Source organism: Macaca thibetana, chromosome 19, assembly GCF_024542745.1.
Source record: "Macaca thibetana thibetana isolate TM-01 chromosome 19, ASM2454274v1, whole genome shotgun sequence".
NCBI lineage: Eukaryota > Metazoa > Chordata > Mammalia > Primates > Cercopithecidae > Macaca > Macaca thibetana.
Window position 1 is genome coordinate 8,735,974 of NC_065596.1, and position 26,024 is coordinate 8,761,997.

Here is a 26,024-nt window from a genome sequence, read left to right on the forward strand (position 1 = left end):
AGGAGATGAGGTGGGAGGACCAAGGTCACAGTTCCAGCTGCATCTTGCGGCCCTGCCTGGTGGGGGCGCCGTGACTCTGGACCAGTGGCTTGGCCTCTCTGGATCTCATTTTCCGTTTTGTAAAATGGGGCTGGATTATTCCAGGAAGAGACACATTATGTGTAAGGATCTTGTCCCAGAGTAGGTGTTTGGTCGGGGTGAATGCCACTTCCTCTTCCCCCATTTCATTTTTTTTTTTTTTTTTTTTTAGATGGAGTTCTGCTCTTGTTGCCCGGGTTGGAGTGCAATGGTATGATCTCAGCTCACCCCAACCTCCGCCTCCCGCATCCAAACGATTCTCCTGCCTCAGCCTCCTGAGTAGCTGGGACTACAGGCATGCGCCACCACACCCGGCTAATTCTGTATTTTTAGTAGAGACAGAGTTTCTCCATATTGGTCAGGCTGGTCTCAAACTCCTGACCTCAGGTGATCCGCCCGTCTTGGCCTCCCAAAGTGTAGGGATAACAGGCATGAGCCACTGCACCCAGCCTTCATTTTTTTCTTAAACTGTGCGTGTTATTCCTTCATTCACCCCACAAATATTCATTGAGCGCCTACTATGTGCCCAGCAGTGAGTGGCAAATAAGCAAAAAGTCTCTTTGACCTTCAACCTTGTGGCTCAACTCAGCTTTTCTGCCAGGCAGGGCCCTTGCATTTCTGAATGCTTCCACTGGGCTTCACCCAGGGATGACCAAAAAAATATGAGTTCCAGAAAATGCATTCCCCAAACGTGCATCAGCCCTTCCTGTGCACCAGAACCTGGGCTCACAACTGTGAGGAGGTGTGGATCAGAACCCATCCCTCCCTCAAGAAACATCTTCTTTCCAAAAAATACAAAAATTAGCTGGGAGTGGTGGTGGCTGCCTGTAATCCCAGCTACTTGGGAGGCTGAGGTGGGAGAATCAGTTGAACCGGGAGGTGGAGGTTGCAGTGAACTGGGATCAAATCACTGCACTCCAGCCTGGGTGACAGAGTGAGAATCCATCTCCAAAAAATAAAAAAATAATAATAATAAAATAAGAAAGAAGGAAAAGAAAAAGAAACATTTTCTCCATCTACTTCCCTTCACTGCATTCTGCCCTAGAGTAAGGGACTGTGAGACAATTTCCTCTGTTACTTCCATTTGATTCCAAATACATGAAATCTGGCAGATACTCATTTTTTTAATTGGCAAAATGTGTATATATTTATACTGTATGGCATGATGTTTGGATATCTGTATACACTGTGGAATGGTTTATTCAAGCCTGTTAACATATGCATTATCCCACATACTTATCATTCTTTTCTGTGATGGCAATATTCAAAATCAACTTTCAATAATTTTCAAATATACAATAGATTGTTATTAATTATAGTCATGCACAATAGATCTCATGGTCTTCCTGTCTAACTGAAATTTCATGTTCTTTGACCAACATCAAAAACATGAAAGATAAAAAGAATGTTGGCAAGAATGTGAAGAAAAGGGAATTCTTGTAAACTGTGCGTGGGAATGTAGATGAGTACAGCCATTACAGAAAACAGTATAGAGGTTCCTCAGAAAATTAAAAATGGAATTATCATATAATCCAGCAATCCTACTTCTAGGTATGGTATATACCCAAAGGAAATGAAATCAGTATGTTGAAGAAATATCTTCACTCCCACGTTCACTACAGCACTATTCACAAAAGTTAAGGGATGGAATCAACCTAAGTGTCCATCAACGGATAAATGGATGAGGTAATAAATACACATGGAATACTACTCAGCCTTGAAAAAGAAGGAAATCCTCTCATTCATGACAACATGGATGAACCTAGAAGACACTGCGTTAAGTGAAACAAGCCAGGCAGTTTCTCTTTAGTATTAATGGTAATTTATTCTAGATGAATTCCCTTTTTGGATCTTTTCACCTCAGTGAGTTTCAGAGAAGGGAAAGGAGCTGTAAGCAGGAGTCTGCAGTCTGCAGCATTTTCATTGCATTTATCTTGTGGTATCTGAATGACTAATGCACTGGTCTGTCTCCCTTCTCTGTCCTGAAGCTCTTAGAGGTGGAATCCAAGTCACAGTCACCATTCTAGCACATTTTAGGTGTGTCATAAATATTCATAGGATAACATTTTCACTAAAGATTGGAAGGCTGAGTTGGGTTGAAGGGCTCTTCAATGCCTTGGTCAACTTCTTGCTCAAGAGGTCTCCTCCATCTGAGATGAGCACTGCCTGAAAATAAATATTAGTAGAAACAGGAAACCTCATGCTTGATCTGCTCTTTGGTGACACGGAGAAATAGAAAGAGCCACACTGGCTGCTTAAGATGGTGACACTGACCAGCCTCAACCCCTAAAGACTGTGCATGAGGTAACCTCTATCTCCAGCTCAGAGGAACTTCAACCTCAGCTACCACCCATTTAACAGATGTATCCAGAGCAATGGAGCTCATCACTGAGCCAGGAGCTGGGGAGACTGCAATGGCCATTACAGACTTAGTGCCTGTTCTTGTGGACTTTACAGTGGAGGAGAGAAGGTGGATGATGAATAACTGAATGTCAGACAAGAGCAGGAGGAGCATAAGGAGGGGATGGCAGTGGCTACAGGAGTAGACAAATGAATCCTCAGAAAGCAGGGCAGGCTGATAGGAGAGGACTTCACAGAGGAGGTAGCATTTCATCTGAGTTATTCTGCAGAGGGAGAGGAAAGATTATGCCCCAAGCAGAGAGAAGGGCATGTGCAAAGGACTTAAGGTGGGGAAATAACTCTTCATCCAAGGAGCAGAAGGCCAATAGGAGAGGGACCTTGGGCAGCAAGGAGTGAGGAGTGGTTCATGGAGCCTAAAAGACAGGCAGAGGTTTGCATCCAGTGGACCTTTCTCCATAATCTATCAGACCTGAGATGACACTCATCTACACAGGGGATGTACACATAAGGGCAGGTGGGTTCAAATGATGTCAGCCACATCTACAAAATGAATTTCAGATTAACTAGAGAATAGCCACATTTTGGAAGGGTTTTGCAACTCACAGACATGGAATGGGGTTGCAATGAGAGAGTCATTTGCTTGTTTTCTCTGTGAATATTTACTGAGCATCTATTAGGTGCCAGGCAGTGAGGACACAAAGTTGAGCAAATACAGTGTGGTCTTATCCTCTTGTGGGGAGTGTTGAGTAGAGAAAGACAGTAAGTATGAATAAGTCATTTATATAATAAGGAGAGTGTGGTAAGTGTTAGGATGGAGGAAGCGGAAACCTGGCCCACCTCGGAGATCTGGAGACCTTCCCCTCCATCCCCTCTAGCAGCGCAAAATGTTCACAGGAGCCACTCTTGGCACCAAGTGCTTTGCATGCTTTGGTTCTGACAGCCAAGATGCTGTGGTGCTTTCTGTAACATTTGGCTACGTGGAGCTCTGGGACTATAGTGTCTTGGGGAAGAAAGAGCCACTTCCAATGCCTACCTACGTCTCTTGCTGCTAATCAGACACCTAAGTTTGGACCTAAGGCTAAGTGGAAAATTCTCTGGGACCATTTCCCCAGAGTGAGATGAGCCTGTGTTTCCGTCTCCACCTCATCCCTGAGCTATGCATTCAAACCTAATCTCCCTGCAGCTCTGTAGCTGATCCTTAGAGACTCTTTCATTTGCAAAAAAACAAAATGGAGTGGAGATGGAAATTGTGTGTCAACTTTTAATGAGCCCCCAGGTGTCAGTGAAAGTCCCATGGCTTGTTCACTAACAAAAGTTAGAATTGGCTTCCTGGGGATTGTTATGCAGTGGAGTTCGGCGAGTTGTGCAGACAGTTGTTCCACTGGGATCTTTAATACCAATCAAGGCTCTAACCATGTTCTTCTCTGTTGTGTCTACCAGAAAAGATACCTGGGGGCTTTGAGCGATGGGCACTGAGAGTCTTAGAGCGGGGTTGGAGGTGGCAGGTTCAGATACATTTTACTAATTGCTTGGTTTGGAGACCCCATGACATCACTTCAATTGTATGCTCCGGGGGCTTTTCTTCTTCTTAAAACAGAGACCAGCTGACCACCACTGTGAATTGTTCGTTTCTCTTCCGTCTCGTAAACACAGATTAATGATTGAGGGGAGACTTGTAGCGTAGTCTGGATAGTTCCTTGCTTCACAGCACTGACTCATATCAGACAGACTCAGGTTCAATTCCTGGCTTATCCACTCCCTGGCTGTGTGGCTTTGGTAAAGTGAATTGATCTCTCTGTACCTCCATCTGCCAGTTGGGAGGCTAATGTTAACAGCACCTGCTTTCATTTCAGTGTGCAACTCTGGACTGGACTGTCGGATCACGGGTGCATCACCCCACACATGAGCAATCTTGCAGGGGCAAGGGCTTGATCTGACTCACCTTTGAGTCTATAGTGCCCAGGTCTTTCTGGCCCAAAAGCCTCCAAACCATCCCCTGCTGGTCAGGCTGGGTATGAAGCCCTGCGTCTGGGATTTGCACTGACTCCCACTAAGCAATAATGGAAGAATTGACAAAAAACAACTCCTCCCCCACTCCCCCACCTGAGGAGCGGGACCAATGGGAAAAGATCAGGAACAGGCCAGCACCTGCGCTCACCATTCAATCTCAATAGACTCACGTTGGGAGTTATACCTGATGTAAATGACGAGTTGATGGGTGCTGACGAGTTGATGGGTGCAGCACACCAACATGGCACAAGTATACATATGTAACAAACCTGCACGTTATGCACATGTACCCTAGAACTTATGTATAATAATAATAAATAAATTTTTTAAAAAAATAGACTCACGATCCTTCAGAAGCTCTCGCGCTTCTTGCCGGCAGCGTTCCTGGTATTCTGGGTGCTTTGCGAGGTGGTATAGGACCCAGGAGAGACCACATGGCCTGAGGGGCAGCCAAGCAAAACTGGGTTTCTGGGCTGCTTCAGCACCAGAGGGTGGACAGCACCCATACACTGAGGCTCTCCGGGAGAATGTAGGGAGGGGGAGGATGGGCAGAATGGAGTGACACAGGGTCCACTCACCACGTCGCTGGGATGGAGAGGCCCCTGTTCCCACTGTAGTCCTACACTGAGACCCTCACCCTCAAACATGAAGGTGTCAGCTTCTGCTCTTTTGTCCTCATCAGACAACTCCTTCCCGTCTTCATCTTGGAGAGAAGGCAAGACAATACCCCTGCCCCAAATCACACCAGCTCTGGGGGCTCTTGAGTCAAACCTAAAACAATTTCTGAAGATCCATCCTCCTTCCAGAAAACCAAGCCCATCGTGCACTCCTAGATGTCTCTTGGTAACCACCTTCAGAGACTACCACCCACATGCTTCCCCGCTGAATTCTCCTATTTGGCCCTGCTGGGAAGAGTCAATGACCTATGAATATTATCTTGTCTCTGAATAATGAGGACTTTTGGAGTGAAACATTACTGGCAACCTGGGTTACAGCATATTTCAATGGCAGTTTGGCTTGGAAGTTAGAAATTGAGTATTGCTCTGAAGATATTTGCTCACATTCTAGAGTGGTAAACTCAGAGAATCCTTCTTATCTTTCCAGAAGGCATCTGGGTTATAAACCTATAACACCACCACCTACGTTATAAATCTGTAACACCATGCACTTACGGGCATGGACATCTCCCTGGAGAGGAGTAGATTTTACTCCAGAACAAAGCAAACATTCTCTCTCTCTCTCTCTCTCTCTCTCTCTCTCCCCCCCCACCCCCCTCTCTCCCATTCTCACACTCACCATGGAAGGAAGAAGGGGCAGATGTGCTAGCTATCCTATGTAAGCTCCAAGATGTATAATGTGGGGCCCCCTCTCTGCAGTGCATTCTGGTGTATTTACAGGTAAAAACATTGTGCTACCCTAGGAGGAATATGGGAATGGAGAGCCAGCTCTACAATCCTACTCTGGTGGCTGCTATTGGCTGTGAATGATTAAAACAGGCTGCTGTGATCCAGGGGTTTGGTGCATCTGTCATCATAGATATAGACATAGACACATAGATATGCATAAAAATGTGTCAGACTGACTTACTAACATGTAAGTAAAATCTCAGGCTCCTCACTATTTCAAACTTAGCGGTCCCCTGCCAGCTGAATTCCACAGAGTCATCTCTCAAACCTATCTCTGACCTGTCTTTTTCAAGCATGTTCCATGGCTCCCACTGCCCTCTGGATCAAGTCCAAGTTCTTTCATTTGACATTGGCATAAATCTCCACTCTGTGACTTGAATTCACATCCCAGAGAAGCCCACCTTGCTCAGCAGAAGCACATCAATGAAGTCCAAAGTCTTGGACTTTGCCTTGTTCTTGAGGAAATCATCAATACCCTGAGTGCGGAGGGTTCGGCGCCGCTCCTGGATGACGGCATCTGTGAAGTCGTGCACCAGGCGGCAGGACCTGCAGAAGCGCTGCCCATCAGGAGTGAGATGATACAGGAAGTCCGTGTGCAAGAGAATCTGCTGGTTTCTTTTTTCTACAAATGCACTGAGCTCCAAGATAGTGGCAATATATTCACTGGGCTTCCTGCATGAGGGAGGTAACAACTTAACATATGCAAAGTCCCAGGAGCACCTCTCACCAGCAGCTAGAAGTTACTGTCCACCAGGAAATTGAGTATCCGGACACAGCCAGGAGACTTGACTCTCCAAACTCCCTTCTCTCCAGGCGTCCCATCTCTGAGAGCTGCTTCCATGCACCTAGGTACCCAGAGCATAGCTTGGACACCATGCTTCTCTCCTGTCTCTGCCACCCAGTATCCAGTCAGGACTCTTTTCCTTCCAAAACCTGTTCACAAAACTCAGACCTCACTGTCTTCCAGCTCTTTCTGGCCCAGCCCCCACCGTAACCGACTTGCATCCAATGTCAGCTCCGTGTCGTGTCCACATGACAGGCAGACCTCCACAGAGCTCAGTTGTGACTGCACCGGTCATCGGTCTAACTCCCTTCAAAAGATTCCTGGGAACCTCCTGATAAAGTTCATGCCACTTTTCCTGATTTTCAGTGTCCTGAAATCTATTCCCTGTCTACTTCCACAACCTGATCTCTACTGTCTGCTGCACACGCTTGCCTCATCCTAGTCTTCTTGCCTATACTCAAATATTTCTACCTACTTGAAAGGACTGTACTTTCTCTCTCCCCTTCCCCATCCTTCAAAGCCCAGCTACGACACATAGAAAGTGCCTTCAGAAAGACCCTTCTGGTTACCCCAGTCAGTCATCCTTTTCCAACCTACTCCCTTGGGTTCGTGGCCCAAGTTCTCAGGCCATAGGAAAGGACTCACTCCTGACAATTGCTTTCAAAGTTGAAGACGCATTTCTGCAGACTGTCCAAGGTCATAAGGCTGAGGTGCTCAAATATGTCCAGTCTGGCGCTGCTCTCCGAGGCCAGGCGCTGCCACTTGTCCTGGCCAGAGTAAAAACAGAGTTGAAGCTGGGAACTGCCTCCTGTGAGTGCCTTCCCAGACCCAAACACCAAGATGGATCCCCTGCAATCATCCTCCTGGTCCTCTGCCCCAGGCACCCATCCCCAGGAAGGACCATCTTGGATAGGACCAGAAACTGTTACTATTAGGAGATAAAGACTCATGGCTGGGAGTCGAGAGACCTGGGTTCAAGTCCCAGCTCAGCCTCCTATGGTCTGTGTGCTCTTGGTCAACTTCCTGCACTCCTGTAGGTCCCATCGATCAAATCTTCAGTAACAATTAAGACAACATGCTATGGGGCCTGATAACTAGGGTGGAATCACTGCTCCACCACTCCTAGCTCACTTACTATCTGTTTCAATTTTGGTGAGCTCCCTAATCTCTCTGGCCCCCAGTTTTATCACCTGCAATAGGGCAAAACCAACCACAACCTCACACAGTTATTAAAATTAAATTAGAAAAAGTGTATCCTGGAGCTGGAAAATGGCACTGTTTCTGGCACATGGTGAGTGCTCAGTAAACGTTGGTTTTACTCATCTCCATTGCCACAGATTCATTTCAAAAATATCCCTGTTGTGGGAGAGGAACTTTACACACTGGGGCCTGTCAGGGGGTTGGGGGCGAGGGCAGGGAGCGCATTAGGAGAAATGCCTAATGCATACGGGGCTTACAACCTGGATGATGGGTTGGTGGGTGCAGCAACCTACCATGGCACATGTATACCTATGTAACAAGCCTGCACGTTCTGCACATGTATCCCAGAACGTAAATATATATATACACACATATATATTTATATAATTTATATAAATTATATATATATACATTTACACACACACACACACACACACACACACATCCCTGTTGTGAAAGGGACTCCTCCATCAGATCTGAGCATCTCTCTGGGTATGCCAAGAATGCCAGACCTGTTTTTCTTACTTGGGCCACTTCTCAGAGTTGTTTTGCAGACAAGGCAATGGCTCCCCTTGGACCAAAATCAGGCTTGCTTCTGCTTGCTATAAAAGCAGATTCCCTAAGCCTAGTGCTCCTTTCCTCCCATGCAATGCACTGCATGAGCAGGCAACTACTGAAACCTCTCTGTGGCACCCCGTGGGATTTGGGTGGTTTGGAGAAATGATGCAAACCAAGAACATACTGCTTGCTATGCCATGAGTAATAAATAGTCATTGGTCTCTGACCCAGGACTCTCGTATCTCCTGGCAGAATCCATGAAGTATTAACAAAGCTAGCTTATCAGCTTGCAAGTAAGTAAAACATCCTAAGCACTTCACAAAATACCGACTCCCAATTCTTCACTTCTCCCTGTATTCACACTTTGCACTATGATTTTCCAGCAACTTCTATTAAGACATGGAGCCTGTTTTATGTCCGTTTGAGTCTGTGCAGACCTAAGCCTGGTTGAACTTTGAAACATTGCAGAGAGAATGTCCAGAGACATTGTAGTGTCCTCACAGTCTCTCAGAACCCAGTCTATGCCATGTGAACAGCAGGTGCCTCCTGGAGGCAGAGAAACACATGGAGAAAAGTCCAGGTATCACAGCTGAGGCCATGCTAGATTAACCTGAAGCTAGTGAAGCTCCAAACAAACACGTGAATAAACTGAGCCAGGATCAGCAAAGCTGCCCACCTGACCCACCTGACTTGCTCATGTACCAAGAGTGATCCCATCCACATGCAGAAGAACCAGCCACCTGTCTCACACACTTGTTAGGTATCATAAACCCTTATTGCTCTAAACCAATGAGTTTTGAAGCGGTTTGTACTCAGCAATTGTGACTACACAAACTTCATCTTTACTCTCTTGAGTTTGAAGGGTTTCTGTGAGAGAAACATGGAAACTCACACCTCTGAGACCTACCATGTGCCAGGGACACGATTCCATTATGTCATCTTACCACCTTTTAAGTAGAGATTATTATCCCCGTTTTACAGATAGGGAACCCAAGGCTCAGAAAGGAAGAGCATTGGCCCCAAAGCACAACCAAAATTCCAGACCAGATATGCCTGTAGTCCCTCTGCCCTGAGGCTCCAGCTGGGTCTCAGAGTTCAAGGGACTCACGTGCATGATGTTCACACTCTTGTTGAAAATCTTCATATAAGGCTTCAGGATGTTGAAATGGAAGGCAGGAGTCAGCATGCGACGGTGGTGGCTCCACTTGCCACCACCACTCAGCAGGAGCCCATCCCCTAGCAGGGCAATCAAGAAGAGTGGTCGAGGGCAGCACCCTCCCTTATCCCTAAAGGATATCCCCAACCCCACTCACCTGCAATTACTCACCCAGCCAGGTCTTCATGAAGCCATAGAAAATCATATTTTTGGGTGCAACAGCAGCTGACATGATTGAGGGCCTTCAGGGGCCGTGGAGAGGGGTAAGAGAAAGACTTTGAGTATGGAGGAATGCTCCCAGCCAGGGGTGTGTACTTCCACTTTTCCCACCCAGCATAGCAGGAAGAAGTCCAAGGGTAGAGGAAGAAAGGAGGATGGTGGAGGAAGGAGAGACTAGACCAGGCTGCAGCAGCACAGCAATAACACAGTATGCTCCAGCACACAATGACATATCTCCTACATGGTCCAACATGTTCTGCAATACCTGAGCATAGCTCAGCACTCTACAGAATGCATTTACAGGGATCTAGGACACCCTGTATGTCCCCAGCACTCTCTGCTATCTTCTGAAATGGATCTGGGACCTGGGATATTGCCCTGATATGTCTTAACATTTGTGACATGGCCAAAATACACATGCCAAACCCTAAATGACACAACATGCCCTCCCATGAGCCTGAGATGGTGTAATGTGACCTCTGTGTACTCCAATGACAGGTCCAGATAACTTTTAAATATGATGCCATGAATGTCCTAAACATGGCCCAGGCGTAACCAAGCCTATTCTTCAGGCATAATTCAAATCTACCCTAAGACCTAACTCTGCTAAGACTCAAATAATACCTCACACAGTTCTCAAAGAGACCCTGGGTCCTACACCTTAGACAAGCACCAAACATGGCCAAGACATGTGAAGCAGGATAAAAAGACAACCTCACACTACATCTCAGACAAGAACCAAAAAGACTCTGACATGCCCCAAATGTCCTCAGCCACAGCTGAGCCCCACACATGATGACTTCTCTATGTGATCAGGTGGAAGCATATACCAGATACAATCAAATATAATGTAGAAAACACAGGCTATCTCGGACCCTTGGGAGAAAGGTGGGCTTTCTGATAGGAATTGGGCTTCTGAGACTCATCATTGATACCATATGAAAAGGCAGAGTGACACAGAGAATGGTAAAACCAAGAGGAGACAGATTCCCAGTGATGTGGATTGACACCTGGATCCAACTATGCCTGAAAACCACTCTCTCCAGACTTTATGGCCCACTGATTCTCTTTATTTGCTTAGGACCACATGGTTTCAGTTTCCATCACTCGCAATTGAAAGAGACTTCAGCAGCCAGAGAGAGCTGAGGACCTGCCCAGAGTCACTCAGTATCTTGAGGTTACAGCCATAGTTTCTGTGGGATGCTGCCCCTGCCCCTGTTTGGCTTGGCCTGTTCAAAAACAGGATGAGCAAAGGGAAAGAAAGGGCCCCAGACTGGGGTGGGATCTCCTACTGGAGATTCCTGGGGCCTGGAGCAGGAGAGCCATGAATAGGTGGATGAGTGACAGAACAAGGTAGAAGGAATAAACTCACCAGAGGTGAACATCATATAAATCGCAGCCCAGATTCTCCACCAGCCTCGAATCCTCCTAGTGTAGTAACTTAGGGACAGCCAAGGCTGATGCCAGGTCTGGTAGGGGGATCTGGATACTAATGATGTCCACTGCATCACCCTTCCCTTGCTTTAAAATCTTTTTACTCATTTTTACAGCAACCCCTCCTCCAGGAAGCCTTCCAGCCTGCCCCAGCAAAGACCTTGTTCTCTGGGTTGTTGCATCCATCTCCTTCTCTCGATTCCTGACTCCACAAAGTTTGAGATGTGTCTGTCCACATCCATTTCCTCAAGCATGGGGGGCTACTTCGAGGACAGTGCTCTCAATTGAGGCTTCTTGGGCCCCCAGTGGTGCCCAGCACAAAATGGCAGGGACAGATGGCAGTGGACGGAGGAGATGCTGACATGGGGGTTGGTGAATACACAAAGGAAAGAGGAACATGGCTGAGAGAGAAGCAGGAAGAGGGGCCTGGACCCTGCAGGGCCCACATGGAAGCTTGGGGGAAGAGAGGATAGAAGGCCTCGGATATTTTGCAGCCCTCATCATCCCAAGCTCTGCATGGGTACCTGAGGCACTGGTGATAGAACGGATGATGTCAGGGTTGCATAAAATGAGGAGGGGGAAGGTAGGACCCAGCCACAACTTAAAGCCTTGGGTGGCCACCAGCTGGACGAACTTCTTTATGCCCTCTTCCATGGGGGTGACCTGAAAGCAAGGCAGAGGCCGTCAGCCCTTGTGATGGTAATTCTAGGGGTCCTGAATTAACTATGAATTCCATGTGACTGAGCCAAGAGATGCCCAGATAAAACATGCTGGTAAAACATTATTTCTGGATGTGTCCATCGGTGTATTTCCAGAAGAGATTCGCATTTGAATAGGTAAACTGAGGAAGGATGATCCGCCTCCCCAGTGGGAGTGGGTGTCATCCAATCCTTTGATGGTGCGGATAGAACAAAGAGGCAGAGGAAAGGGTGGATGTGAGCTCTCTTCTGGAGCTGGCTCATCCATCCGCTCCTGTCCTTGGACATGAGAACTCCAGGTTCTCAGGCCTTTTGGGACTCCGACTGAATTTACACCACCAGTGTCCCTGGTTTCTGGCTTGCAGATGCTATATCATGGGACTTCTTGGCCTCCATCATCACATTTTCCAATTCCTATAATAAACTCTCTCTCTCTCTCTCTCTCTCTCTCTCTCTCTCTCTCTCTCTCTCCCCCTCTCTGTCTCAGTATATGCATGAGAGATAAGAGGAAGGATATCCTGTTAATTCAGTTTCTAAAGAGAACCTGAGTAACGCAACTCCCCACCAGGAGCCACAGCAAGTTCCCCCCCGCAGCCTCCAGATGTGGTACATCCTCTGCCCTCAGCAGCGTGTCTGGATTCTGAACAGCTGCAGAGAATCTCTACTGATCCCTGCTCCTTCTTTCTTGGAACTGTCCCCAAGATCCAAAGATAATGGCCAGGCACAGTGGCTCGTGCCTGTAATCTCAGCACTTTGGGAGGCCATGGTGGGCCGATCACCTGAGGTCAGGAGTTCGAGACCTGCCTGGCCAACATGGTGAAACCCTGTCTCTACTAAAAATACAAAAATTAGCCAGGTGTGGTGGCTGACACCTGTCGTCCCAGGTACTCAGCAGGCCGACGCAGGAGAATCACTTGAACCCAGAAGGTGGAGGTTGCAGTGAGCCTAGATAGCACCACTGCATTCCAGCCTGGGCAACAGAGCGAGACTCTATCTCAAAAAAAAAAAAAAAAAAAAAAAAGAGAGAGAGAGAGAGAGATCCAAGGGTAAATACCAAGGCAGAGGGAGAAGGCAAGCTGTCTGCTCAAGAGGATATATTTTCTCATCTTGGAAATGGTTTCAACCTGGGGATGGCCACACGGAAAAGTCCCCACGGAAGGAGGTTTGTAGACAGCAGTATGGCCTCAGGACGTGTCCCTGTGGCTGGTTCCCACATCCCTCTCACATCCCGGCTGGTCCGCATGGGCTGCTGCTGTTCCCACACTGGGGACCTTCCATTCTCAGCAGCCTCCAGGGACACAGGAGTGACTCTAACTGTCCACAGTCAGCCCCTCCCACAGGCCAGGCTCCGTGCTAGTGCATCGTGTACACCCTCCACTGCGCCCGTGGACACGCCCATCAATCATGCCATTTACAAGTGAGCAGACAAAGGCCATGTCCCTCAAATGGGAGAGCAGGTCTAAGTCAGAGGCCGAAGTCTGCAGAGTCAAGGGCAGCTTCTGAAAAGAGCAGGGAGTGACCAGTTTTTATTCAGGCAGGCAACAAGGCTGACTGGGACATGTTAGTGAGGAAGAGCAAGATAGGAGGAAGGCATCTCCAGGAAAGAGGCAGCGGGAGACTGCCCACACTTCTCTTCTGGCCCCGCTGCATAGGGAAAGGGGCTCAGAGCTAATTCCTGTGGGAAAGCAGCAGCCCAGAGATGGACAGACACAAGCAAATGGGCCAGGCAGGGAGCAGCCCCTGGACAGTGGGCTCAGGAGGCCTCAAGTCCAGCAGTACAGAAGGCGCAAATGCCAGATCTTTGCTCTGCGCACCCATACCACTCCCACAGGAGCCCCTGAGAGGTGCAGTAACACAGGGAAGACAGGCAGGAAAAAGATCCAAGCAGGCTGGAGTGGGAGGAAAGGGAAGTGAGAACGACTTGGGGTGGTACAGCAGAGGAATGAGTGAGTGAGGAGAGGAATGAGTGAGGAGAGGAACGAGTGAGTGAGGAGAGGAATGAGTGAGTGAGCAGAGGAATGAGTGAGTGAGGAGAGGAATGAGTGAGTGAGGAGAGGGATCAGTGAATGAGGAGAGGAATGAATGAGTGAGGAGAGGAATGAGTGAGTGAGGAGAGGAATGAGTGAGTGAGGAGAGGAATCAGTGAGCGAGGAGAGGAATCAGTGAATGAGGAGATGAGTGAGTGAGTGAGGAGAGGAATGAGTGAGTGAGGAGAGGAATGAGTGAATGAGGAGAGGTGAGTGATGAGGAGGAGTGAGTGAGTGAGGATGAATGAGTGAGTGAGGAGAGGAATGAGTGAGTGGGTAGAGGAATGACTGAGCGGGTAGAGGAATGAGTGAGTGAGGAGAGGAATCAGTGAATGAGGAGAGGAATGAGTGGATAGAGGAACGAGTGAGTGAGGAGAGGAATGAGTGAGTGAGGAGAGGAATGTGTGAGTGAGGAGAGGAATCAGTGAGTGAGGAGAGGAAAGAGTGAGTGAGGAGAGGAATGAGTGAGGAGAGGAACGAGTGAGTGAGGAGAGGAATGAGTGAGTGAGCAGAGGAATGAGTGAGTGAGGAGAGGAATGAGTGAGTGAGGAGAGGGATCAGTGAATGAGGAGAGGAATGAATGAGTGAGGAGAGGAATGAGTGAGTGAGGAGAGGAATGAGTGAGTGAGGAGAGGAATCAGTGAATGAGGAGAGGAATGAGTGAATGAGGAGAGGAATGAGTGAGTGAGGAGAGGAATCAGTGAATGAGGAGAGGAATGAGTGAATGAGGAGAGGAATGAGTGAGCGAGGAGAGGAATCAGTGAATGAGGAGAGGAGTGAGTGAGTGAGGAGAGGAATGAGTGAGTGAGGAGAGGAATGAGTGAATGAGGAGAGGAGTGAGTGAGTGAGGAGAGGAGTGAGTGAGTGAGGAGAGGAATGAGTGAGTGAGGAGAGGAATGAGTGAGTGGGTAGAGGAATGACTGAGCGGGTAGAGGAATGAGTGAGTGAGGAGAGGAATCAGTGAATGAGGAGAGGAATGAGTGGATAGAGGAACGAGTGAGTGAGGAGAGGAATGAGTGAGTGAGGAGAGGAATGTGTGAGTGAGGAGAGGAATCAGTGAGTGAGGAGAGGAGTGAGTGAGTGAGGAGAGGAATGAGTGAGTGAGGAGAGGAATGAGTGAATGAGGAGAGGAGTGAGTGAGTGAGGAGAGGAATGAGTGAGTGAGGAGAGGAATGTGTGAGTGAGGAGAGGAATCAGTGAGTGAGGAGAGGAAAGAGTGAGTGAGGAGAGGAATGAGTGAGTGAGGAGAGGAATCAGTGAATGAGGAGAGGAGTGAGTGGGTAGAGGAATGAGTGAGTGTGAGGAGAGGAATGAGTGAATGAGGAGAGAGGAGTGAGTGAGGAGAGGAGTGAGTGAGTGAGGAGAGGAATGAGTGAGTGAGGAGAGGAATGAGTGAGTGGGTAGAGGAATGACTGAGCGGGTAGAGGAATGAGTGAGTGAGGAGAGGAATCAGTGAATGAGGAGAGGAATGAGTGGATAGAGGAACGAGTGAGTGAGGAGAGGAATGAGTGAGTGAGGAGAGGAATGTGTGAGTGAGGAGAGGAATCAGTGAGTGAGGAGAGGAAAGAGTGAGTGAGGAGAGGAATGAGTGAGTGAGGAGAGGAATCAGGGAATGAGGAGAGGAATGAGTGAGTGAGGAGAGGAATGAGTGAGTGAGGAGAGGAATGAGTGAGTGAGGAGAGGAATGAGTGAGTGAGGAGAGGAATGAGCGAGTGAGGAGAGGAATGAGCGAGTGGGTAGAGGAATGAGTGAGTGAGGAGAGGAATGAGTGAGTGAGTGAGGAGAGGAATCAGTGAATGAGGAGAGGAATCAGTGAGTGGATAGAGGAACGAGTGAGTGAGGAGAGGAACGAGTGAGTGAGGAGAGGAATGAGTGAGTGAGGAGAGGAATGAGTGAGCAGAGGAATGGGTGAGCCATCTCCCTCTCTTCTCTGTGTTCCCAGACCCCAGCCACCCTCAAAACCCAGCTCCCTGAACCGCTTTCCTGCCCCTCAGAAACTCCATCCACCCTGAGATCCCAGACCTGTCCTGCTGCCAAACTCACCAGGCCCTGGTGTCCCCAAAGCCAGTTCCATTTTGGGGACCGCAGGAAACACTGGAGGTGGCAGCAGTTGTCATAGAAGGTGTAGGTCCAGGCCAGGACACGGGCCAGGATCCAGGAGCCCCCAACCAGCAGCTGGAGCAGCCACGGGGATGCTGCCACGGGCCCGAGGCCCAGCCAGGACAGGCTCAGCGTCAGCATCCTGAAGGGGAGACGGGATGGAGGGTGAGACACTGAGGCCCAGGGAAGGGCCCAGGAAGTTCCAGGGACAGTGGAGAGGGGCAAGGAAGGGCAGTGCTGGAGGCAGATCAGGGAAGGGTCTGAGACGGGTAAACAAGAGCTGAGATCTAAAGTCCAGAAACACCCAACGGAAACCAGCAGCCAAGTGGCCTCCAGTTACACAGAAAGGGAGAGATTGAGGCTGATTAGAATCCAGAAAGGCCCAGCCTGAATCACTGGGAGGTTGCCAGGGGTCCGGTTACCAGGAAATCACGTTTCCCAGGTCAGTAGCCTGGACCCACCCCAGCCTTGGGCAGTGCCTCTCCCCATCCCAGGCCAAGATCCTCCAGCCCTGCCACCCCCAGCCTGGCACCTTCTGTCAGGACCAGCTTGTCCCACACAATCTCCTCTCCCCACCTGCTAGGAGGTCTTTACCTCTGGCCCCTGATGTAGGGAAGGCTGTGGGAGGCTGGGTTAGGCTGGGCTGGGCTGGGCGAGCCAATCCCCATAGCCTGGGTGTGTCTTCCGTGCCTGGGCAGCCAACCAAAACCTGGCATCAGGCCAACTGGGTGCAGAGGATCCAGCTGAGGGTAACACAGCATGGACTCTGGTTCTGCAGGTCTCAGCACCTCCCAGGTGGGTGAGAGGGGATCTTGAGGTGCAAAGGTGACTCTGAGCCCCAAAGCTGACAACCACCCTGCCCTTCCAAGGCCAAGGGTGTGGCAGATAAAGGCATGAACTTGAGAGTTCAGGCAGCAGGTGAGCAGGGCCAGGCCAACCCTTGTTCCAGATCATCTTCTGAGCTCCTCTCCACGTGTGGTCCAGGAGTTCGCTCTGCACCATTTCTCAGTGCAGACTTAAGAGATTCAGGGACAGAAGCTCCTGGCCTCTGGCTTCACAGCCTGGCAGGAGTTCAAGTCCTGCCTCCAGGTAACCCAGGGCCTGGGTCGAGACATGACTGACAGGAGCAGGAACAAACTACCTAACTGTGCTGGGGATTACCTGGTCTGATTCCAGAGATAAAGAGCTCTGCTGGAGGAGAATACCTGGAGGCTGGACTCAGAATAGGACAGAGATGGGGCATGGGAGGTAAGGCTGAGAGGGGCCATGAGCAGATGGGGCCAGGGAGGGCCGAGCCAGGAGACCCTGAGTGGAGTCCTTATTCTGGCCTCTCCTTGCTCTAACTGTGGGCAGTGAGCCCCTCCTGGACTCAGGCTTCTCATCTGGGAAATGGGACGTCAGATGAGGCCTTAGAGGGGGACAGAGGAGGGATCACAGGAAAATGGGCCTTAGACGGGGACAGATGGATTCTGAGGGAGCCTGAAAAACAGGGAATGAAGGGAAGGGGCTGGCAGCTAGTACTTTAGCTGCTGCGTGTCAGTCTCTGCTCTTTGCAAAAGACAATATGCGATATTGCAATATCCTGTGGGCTGGACTCTACATAAAGCACGCCTACCCTGTGCCAGGTACTCTGTATACATGTCGTGTACCGTGTGCCAAGTGTTCTATGTAAAGTGTGCCCAATGTGTGCGGGGCGCTCTACAGAAAATCTTGCTTCTGTGTTCTCCGTCCTCTACATAAAGTGAAATTTGTGCAGAGTAACTTATGTAAAGTGGACCTACTCTGCGCCTACTGCTCTGTATAAAGCACACCTACTGTGTGTCAGATGCTGTACATAGAGCATGTTTACTACGTGCCTGGTGATCTATGTAAAGTGCACCTACTGTGCGCCAAGTGCTCTACACAAAGTGTGCCTACTCTGGGTGCTGGGCACTTTTCATAAACTCTGACTCCGTGTGTCCCATACTCTACATAAAACACACCTACTGTGTGCCAGATACTCTACATAAAGTGTTCTTTCTGTGTATCGAGTGCTCTACATAAAGTAAAATTACTCTGTGCAAAGTTCTTGACATAAAGAATGCCTACTGTGTGCAGGGCACTCTCCACAAAGCACTCCTACTGTGTGGCAGGGGCTCTAGGTAAAGCATGCCTATTGAGCTCCACCTACTCTAGGTCAAGTGCACCTGCTCATGTCAGATGCTCACCTGCATCACCGTGCCCAACGCCTTCACACCAACCTCCCCTCGGTTCTCTGAGCCAGAGCCCTGGGATTGTTGGAGAGACCCGAGTGATGGCATCCAGAGAAGGGAATGTGTCCATTTAACACAAGGGCAAACTGAGTCTCAGAAAGGGCAGGCCTCTAGCCCAAGTTGCAGAGCTCACAGGAAGCCACGTTTGTGAGACCCTCAAGCCCAAACCTTTTTCCTCTGCCATGCTGTTCTGCACCCATTCGTTAGGGTCAATGTCATATTGATACAGGGACATTAATAACGAAGGAATCTCAGGCTACATAGTAGCCCCAGAGGGAAAATATCTGGAGGCCCTTGGATCAGCACGTGGCTCCTCCTCCCACACGCAGAATGCTCCGCCCACAGACCCAGGGCCCCCCTCCTGGCTCTCCCTGGATCCTGTCCAGAACTGCCCTGCGGGGTGGACTCAGGAGAGGGGGTGCTTGAAGGAGGGGGCTCCTAGCAGAGCTACTGAGAAGGGGGATGGGGAAGACAGCGCTCCTGACACTGGCTGGGTGTTGGGGAGCCCCCAAATCTCCCCCACCCCACCACCACTACCAGCTCATTCAGCCAAGGGATTCAGGCAGCTGGCCCTACAGCCTCAGTGGGGTAGGGTGCATCCCCCAAAATCCCCACTCCCTCTGCAAGGACAGACCTCACCTGCTGGCGGTTCCACCCCTATTAGGCTCAGGGAGCAAAGTCAGAGTTTGATGAACCAGGCGGGGTTCTAGGGACGAAGAAGAAAGCGTCCTCAGCGGCTAGAGGGGCTCCGCTCACTGCAGACCTGCTGTGTGCCTGGGATGAGCAGGCAGCCTAGAGCCGGAATGGTGACCACCACCATTTGCCCACATAACTCACACAGCCTGTTTTAAGTCCTTTAAGTATATTAACCACCTTGTTTTCCATTTTACAAATGAATCATTAAGCCTGCAAGATATTTAAGTGACCACCTATAGTCGCACAGCTGGTAGAGCCAGGCTGGTTACCCAGACCACCCACCCAGCCTCACACTGTGCCACCCCCACCACCGGGCTGTACTCCTTCATATCTGTAAATGGGCGTTTCAGTAGCACTCGCCTCACATGGCTGTCGTAATACTTAAAACAGACAATGCAGGCAAAATGCGCAAGGCAGACTAAAGGCTCAGCAAGTGCAACTCACTGTTCCTGCTGTTGCTGTGGGTGCTGTGTAAGCTGGATATGGGGTCTGACCCGGATCCCGCAGCGGGCAGAGACATGGCCTTGCGCTGTATTGGAGAAGGGCCCCAAAGGTCCACGCTGCCCTCACGACCTGCTCTCTTTGGCTGTAGATTATGGCTAGGGGAGCAACCTCCTAGACACAGGAGCCTTGGCCTGAATCCAGAAGAGTTATCTGTGGTGAAGCAGCAACAGGAAATTTGAACACCTGGTAGGTGTTAAGGCAGACTCACAGGTGGATTCTTCCCGGGGAGATGTCAGCTGTTCTGTGTCTGGGAACTGAACATCCAGGGAGCCCAGCCGCCCATCCAATGAACACGTGAGCTCTGCACAGCCCAGCTACTGCATCCCCGATAGTCTCTGCTTGAATGCTCCGCAGCATGGAGACCTCAGCGTGCATGCACACACACACACACACACACACACACACACAGCCTATGCCTTTACAGCAGTGGTCCCCAACCTTTTTGGTACCACGGACCAGTTTCGTGGAAGACAATTTTTCCACAAACTGTGGCAGGGAGAGGAGAGACAAAGATGGTTTCAGGATGATTCAGGCACATCACATTTATTGTACATTTTATTTCTATTATTATTACATTGTAATATATAATGAGGTAATTATACAACTCACCATCATGTAGAATCAGTGGGAGCCCTGAGTTTGTTTTCCTGAAACTAGATGATCCCAAGTGGGGGTGACGGGAGACAGTGACAGATCATCAGGCATTAGATTTTCATAAGGTGTATGCAATCTTGATCCCCTGCATGTGCAGTTCACATTAGGGTTTGCACTCCTATGAGCATCGAATGCTGCCACTAATCTGACTGGAGGCAGAGCTCAGGCAGTAATGTGAGTGATGGTGAGTGACTGTAAATACTGATGAAGTTTCGCTCACTCACCCACCGCTCACCTCCTGCTGTGCAGTACAGTCCCTATCAGGCCACAGACCAGTACCTGTCTGCTGCCCGGGGTTGGGGGCCCCTGCTTTACAGAATATTAGAGGGTAGATACTCTACAGAAATGAGCCTCAAACTCAACCAGTTCTAAATCAACGAGAAAGAGGATCATTTAAAATGCATCTTCCTCTATGTGCACACACGTCAAGGGAGGCAAGGTATGAGGCTAAGAGAGTGAGGTACAGAACAGCAGGTATGTCTGCTAGATATTCACAGAAATGAGGTGGACAGTGCATAGAGGCATACACTTCTATCCATCATATTTGTATAAATAAACTCTAGCATGGGTAGTTTTAAAGCTTAGAACATAAATATTTAGGGCCGGGCACAGTGGCTCATGCCTGTAATCCCAGCACTTTGGAAGGCTGAGCTGGGTGGATCACCTGAGGTCAGGAGTTCAAGAACAGCCTGGCCAACATGGTGAAACCCCATCTCTACTAAAAATATAAAAATTAGCTGGACGTGGTGGTGGACGCCTGTAATCCCAGCTACTTGGGAGGCTGAGGCAGGAGAATCGCTTGCACCCAGGAGGCGGAGGTTGCAGTGAGTCAATAGTGCACCATTGCACTCCTGCCTGGGCAACAAGAGTAAAACTCCATCCAATTTAATAATAATAATAAATGTTTATGTACATATAACTATTTATACGTTTATATATTTCACTTGTGTGGTTTGTTTTCTCCTCTGTGTGTACAGCCAGTAATCCTCCCAGGTCTCCACTCTGTGGGACCCCACAAAGCTCCCACTTCTTGGACTCTGTGCTCTGGGAGTGTGTGGGACGCACCTGAGCCACAGCTCCCTGCAGGCTCAGAGGCCAAGGAGTTCCTGGGTGGCTGCTGTCTCTGGTCCTAAGCCCTCTATGGAATAGGGTCTCTACCGGAATAGGGAGCTGGGACCAGAACAGCAGGTCTGCCACCTGGCTGTGGGTCTGTCTGCCTTCTCAAAGCAACCCTTCTAGGTCTTGGGTTTCACAAATGCCTACCTGAATCCCAAGACACTCCAAAAGTCACTTTTTCCCGTGGATGGCTGTGAAATTATTGTTGTTGTAGGGGGATCCAACTGGGGGGGACCTCCTATCCCACCATCTTGCTGATTTCACTCTTACAGAAGTCTTGAAGCCAGACAGTATACGTATTCCGACTTTGATCTCCTTTATATAATTAACTTTTTCTATTCTAGGTCATTTGCATTTTCATATAAATGTTAGAATCAGCTTATCAATTTCTACTAAAGCTTTCCAGCAAGTTCTCGCATGACTCAGCTTTCAGCTTAATTTTTTCTTTTTGGGAGAGTGAATTGGGGTCCCGCGATTTTATTTTCCTTTTATGTTATGCATCAATGTTTGTAGCAGAACTATTCATAATAGGGAAAGAGTGGAAGCAACCCAAATGTCTAATAATGGATGGACGGATAAACAAAATACGGTGTATCTATCCAATGGAATATCGTTTGGCTGTAAAAAGGAACGCAGTACTGAAACTGTAACATAGATACTAATGCTGTAACATAGATACTAAGGCTGTAACATAGATACTAATGCGGTAACATAGATACTAATACTGTAACATAGATACTAATGCTGTAACATAGATACTAACACTGTGACATAGATACTAATGCTGTAACATAGATACTAACACTGTAACATAGATACTAATGCTGTAACATAGATACTAACACTGTAACATAGATAATAATGCTGTAACATAGATACTAATGCTGTAACATAGATACTAATGTTGTAACATGGATACTAATGCTGTAACATAGATACTAATACTGTAACGTAGATACTAATGCTGTAACATGGATACTAATGCTGTAACATAGATACTAATACTGTAACATAGATACTAATGCTGCAACATAGATGAACTTTGAAAACATGATGCCGAGTGAAAGAAGCCAGTCAAAATAGTATGTGATTCCATTTATATAAAATGTTCAGAACAGGCAAATCCATAAAGACAGAAAGAGAAAACAGATCTGTGGTTGTCTAAGTCTGGGTGGAAGCAGACAATGGGGAGTGACTGTTAATGGGCATGGCGTTTATTTTACAAATAATGAAAATGTTCTAAAATGAATTGTTGCCATGGTTGCACAATTCTGTGACCATACTGAAAAAGCATTGAATTGTACACTTTACATGGATGAATTTTTGGCTGTGAATTATATCGGAATAAAGAATTTTTTTTTTTTTTTTTTTTTTTGAGACAGAGTCTCACTCTGTTACCCAGGCTGCAGTGCAGTGACGCAATCTTGGCTCACTGCAACCTCTGCCTTCCAGATTCAAGCGATTCTCGTGCCTCAGCCTCACGAGTTGCTGGGATTACAGGCTCCCGCCACCACACAGGCTAATTTTCGGGGTTTTTTTTTATTTGTTTGTTTCTTGGTTTTTTGTTTTGTTTTGTTTTGTTTTTTGAGACGGAGTCTCGCTCTGTCGCCCAGGTTGGAGTGCAGTGGTGCGATCTCGGCTCACCGCAAGCCCCGCCTCCCAGGTTCAAGCCATTCTCCTGCCTCAGCCTCCCGAGTAGCTGGGACTACAGGCGCCTGCCACCATGCCCAGCTAATTTTTTTGTATTTTTTAGTAGAGACGGGGTTTCACCATGTTAGCCAGGATGGTCTCGATCTCCTGACCTTGTGATCCGCCCGCCTCGGCCTCCCAAAGTGCTGGGATTACAGGCGTGAGCCACCGCGCCAGGCCAATTTTTGTATTTTTAGTAGAGACCGGGTTTCACCATGTTGGCCAGGCTGGTCTTTGACTCCTACCCTCAAGTGAGCCACTGGCCTCCGCCTCTCAAAGTGCTAGGATTACAGGCATGAGCCACTGTGCCCCAGCCAAGATTTTTTTTTTTTTAAGATGGGGTCTCACTATGTTCGCCAGGCTGATCCCAACTCCTAGGCTCAAGCAATTCTCCCACCTAGGCCTCCTAAAGTGCTGAGATTACAGACGTGAACCACCGTGTCAGGCTTGAATATATATATTTTTTACAAAACAGAATTTCAGATGTTTTTAAATCAATAAACCGAATACTTACATCTGAGAAAAAAAAAAAAAAAAAAAAAAAAAAAGACTGGTTTGAGTGGCTGAGCTCAGTGGCTCATGTCTGTAATCCCAGCACATTGGGAGGCTGAGGCAGAAGATCGCTTGAGTCCAGGAGTCTGGGGACAGCCTAGGCAACACAGTGTGACCCCAATTCTACAAAAAGTAAAATAAATTAGCTGGGCATGCTTGCACCAGCGTGTAGTCCCAGATACTTGGGAGGCTGAGGCAGGAGGATCACTTGAGCCTAGGAGGTTGAGGCTGCAGTGAGTTATGATCACACCGTAGCACTCTAGCCTAGATGACAGTGAGACTCCGTCTCAAAAAAAAAAGAGACTGGCTTGAGCCCAGCTTCGTATATACCACTTGTATTTGGTGAGAAGTTGGATTGTGCACCTAATTTTATGGCTTTATGAAGAGAACACACCTAGTCCAGGATGAACATGTTAGATTGTGTCCTTCTTGGGGCTCAGCAGTGAGTGAAGACTTATTGTCTCAGTGAGGGACAGTGATTTCTCACCCTAACATATGAAACATTTCCACTGTGAATCCCCTATTGTGTCCTGCAAGTTCTTACACAGCATCTTCATTTTCCAGTCTCTCAGAGCACCACGGGGTCTGTTGGATTTGGAGAAATAAAAATAAAATCCTAAGGCTCCCAATCAACTGAGCAGCCACCCTCCTGAACATAGAAACCCCAGAGAAATCTTAAAAACTGAGTTCCCAGCTATGACGGGAGGGGAGTTCGACTATGCCTCAGTATGTCCTTTCCTGATTAATCTTTAACCAGAATTCTCTCCAGTCCTATCTCCTTTGAGACTGGAATCTTTCCATCCTTTGCAGGAGCTAAAGCCTCCCTGGGCAGAGAGGTAGCAGTGAGCCCTTGTGTGCTGGAGGAAGAGGTGGAGGCTGCAGATTCCGGAACGCCCCCTGAAGCCCCGCCTGGCCTCTCCAGATGCAGAGGACAGCCCTTCCAGGGTGGTTTCCTGGGGAGACCCATGGGAATGACCTGCTGGGAAGGCCACTGCAGGCATAAAGCTCACAGCACCAGTTCAAGGCTCCTACGCTTGCCTGCAGGTACCCTCTGAAAGCACCTTAAAACGGTCCTTTTTCTGCGTTTTCCTTAAGACCACTTGATTGAAGGCAGCCCCAGGTGGAGGGGAACCAAGAGGATATGGGTACAAGGGCAGAGTCAGAGAGTTGTGGATGGAGCTGCCCAGCCTGCAGTGGGGGTGCAGAACTGGGGAGATGGGGAAAAGAGAGAGATCTCAGCCTTAGGTGGCTGCCTGGGGTGGTTTTTTCCCACGCAGAGCGCCTGGCTTTTCAGCCAGCCCAGGTGCCCGTTGCAGCTTATAGGTCAGCGGTCCTCAACTGAATGTGATTCTGGCCCTCAGGAGACATTTGGTCATGCCCAGAGATACTCCGGTTGTCAGGACTTGTGGGGAGGGGGGGATTTTCCTACTAGCATCTAAGGGATTGAGGTAAAGGTGCCGCTAAATGGCAGACAATGCACAGGACAGCTCCCACTACAAAGAATGATCTGGTCCCAAATGTCACGAGTGCTGAGATTGAGAAACCCTGTGCTAGGTGTATTTTGTCTCCACTGTTGTGTCCTTGCTAACCTAGTTGCAAGAGGTAGGATGGAGCTGGATGTATTCCAGTGCTGTGAGATATTTGCTCTGCACCTGTGTGTGAGCCATCCGCAGTGATACCAGAGTAGGCAGAATTCCGTCCACCTGTCAGAGGAGACGGGGGACCCCAGCCTCGAGAACTGTGGCTGCTCCAGCAAGCAGGAGGCAGGATGGTGGACTGTAGGGGTGAGGCAGGAGCTTCCGCAGAGGGGGAAGGTTGGATCAGACTCTTGGTTGGATCAGACACTGTGTTGTGTCATTGCCAGGAATGCTAAGGTCCCTGCTAGGGTTGGAGACCATGAGTCTAGAATGGGGTCAGTGAGTGACATCTGGTACAGAATGATACAAACAAACCAGCTCTGAAGACCAGTATCATCATCAGTCAATGACAATGACTTTTACAAGGTGGACTCTCACAGTTCTCTGGTTACTCCTGTTTTTCACTTGGGGAGAGGAGCCTCAAAGCTGCAAAGTCCTTTCTCCAAAGACACACAGTGAGAGCTGGGGTTTCCACCCTGGGTCTGATGTCTCTGCAACTTGTAAGCATTTCAGAAAATTCTCTCTGGAAGCCAGAGTGGAGTGCGTGCAGAGGAGAGGAGATAAGGAGGAGGATGGGGCGGCGGCCCAGGAGAGGGGATGGAGAGGAGCCGAGCAGATGGAGAAGTGCTTAGTAGGAGAGAGGATGCCCGGCAATGGGAGGGATGGGGAAGGAAGGTGGCTGATGCTGGGGGATGGTTTCTGGGTAGGGCTGCTACGTGGTCAGAAGACTTTCCTTCCATGTCATAAGTGTGGTCTTTTCATGTGGAATACGTCATCCTCACTCCAGTAAAGTTCCTCACTGTCTGGGTGATTCTCTGTTGTCCAAGAGCCGGACTGACTCCTCCTGTGTGGCAGGGAGTCGGGGGCAGATACTTGGGGACAATGTCCTAGTG

The 26,024-nt window shown here is 48.8% G+C and overlaps 2 protein-coding genes across 2 annotated transcripts in view; both read right to left on the minus strand.

The window, feature by feature from the left end:
• The window catches only part of RAB8A (RAB8A, member RAS oncogene family), a 405,903-nt gene that overhangs the window by 273,987 nt on the left and 105,892 nt on the right, over positions 1 to 26,024 (minus strand). The window lies entirely within an intron of this gene.
• Positions 5,718 to 16,457, minus strand: LOC126942396 (cytochrome P450 4F11-like). Its single transcript, XM_050769906.1, has 6 exons — positions 15,975 to 16,457; positions 11,731 to 11,869; positions 9,725 to 9,778; positions 9,506 to 9,633; positions 7,285 to 7,406; positions 5,718 to 6,527 (listed from the first exon to the last, which is right to left on the minus strand). Exons 1-6 carry the CDS (start codon positions 16,170 to 16,172, stop codon positions 6,236 to 6,238), a joined length of 933 nt encoding a protein of 310 aa, XP_050625863.1. The 5' UTR covers positions 16,173 to 16,457; the 3' UTR covers positions 5,718 to 6,235.

Excerpts from the sequence above, each read along its gene's own strand:
- LOC126942396 (XM_050769906.1), bottom strand. The coding sequence starts at position 16,172 with ATGCTGACGCTGAGCCTGTCCTGGCTGGGCCTCGGGCCCGTGGCAGCA. Across the intron at positions 9,634-9,724 it reads CTTCATGAAGACCTGGCTGG|GGGATGGGCTCCTGCTGAGT; the intron begins GTGAGTAATTGC and ends TTGCCCTGCTAG. Across the intron at positions 7,407-9,505 it reads AGAGTGTGAACATCATGCAC|GACAAGTGGCAGCGCCTGGC; the intron begins GTGAGTCCCTTG and ends TACTCTGGCCAG.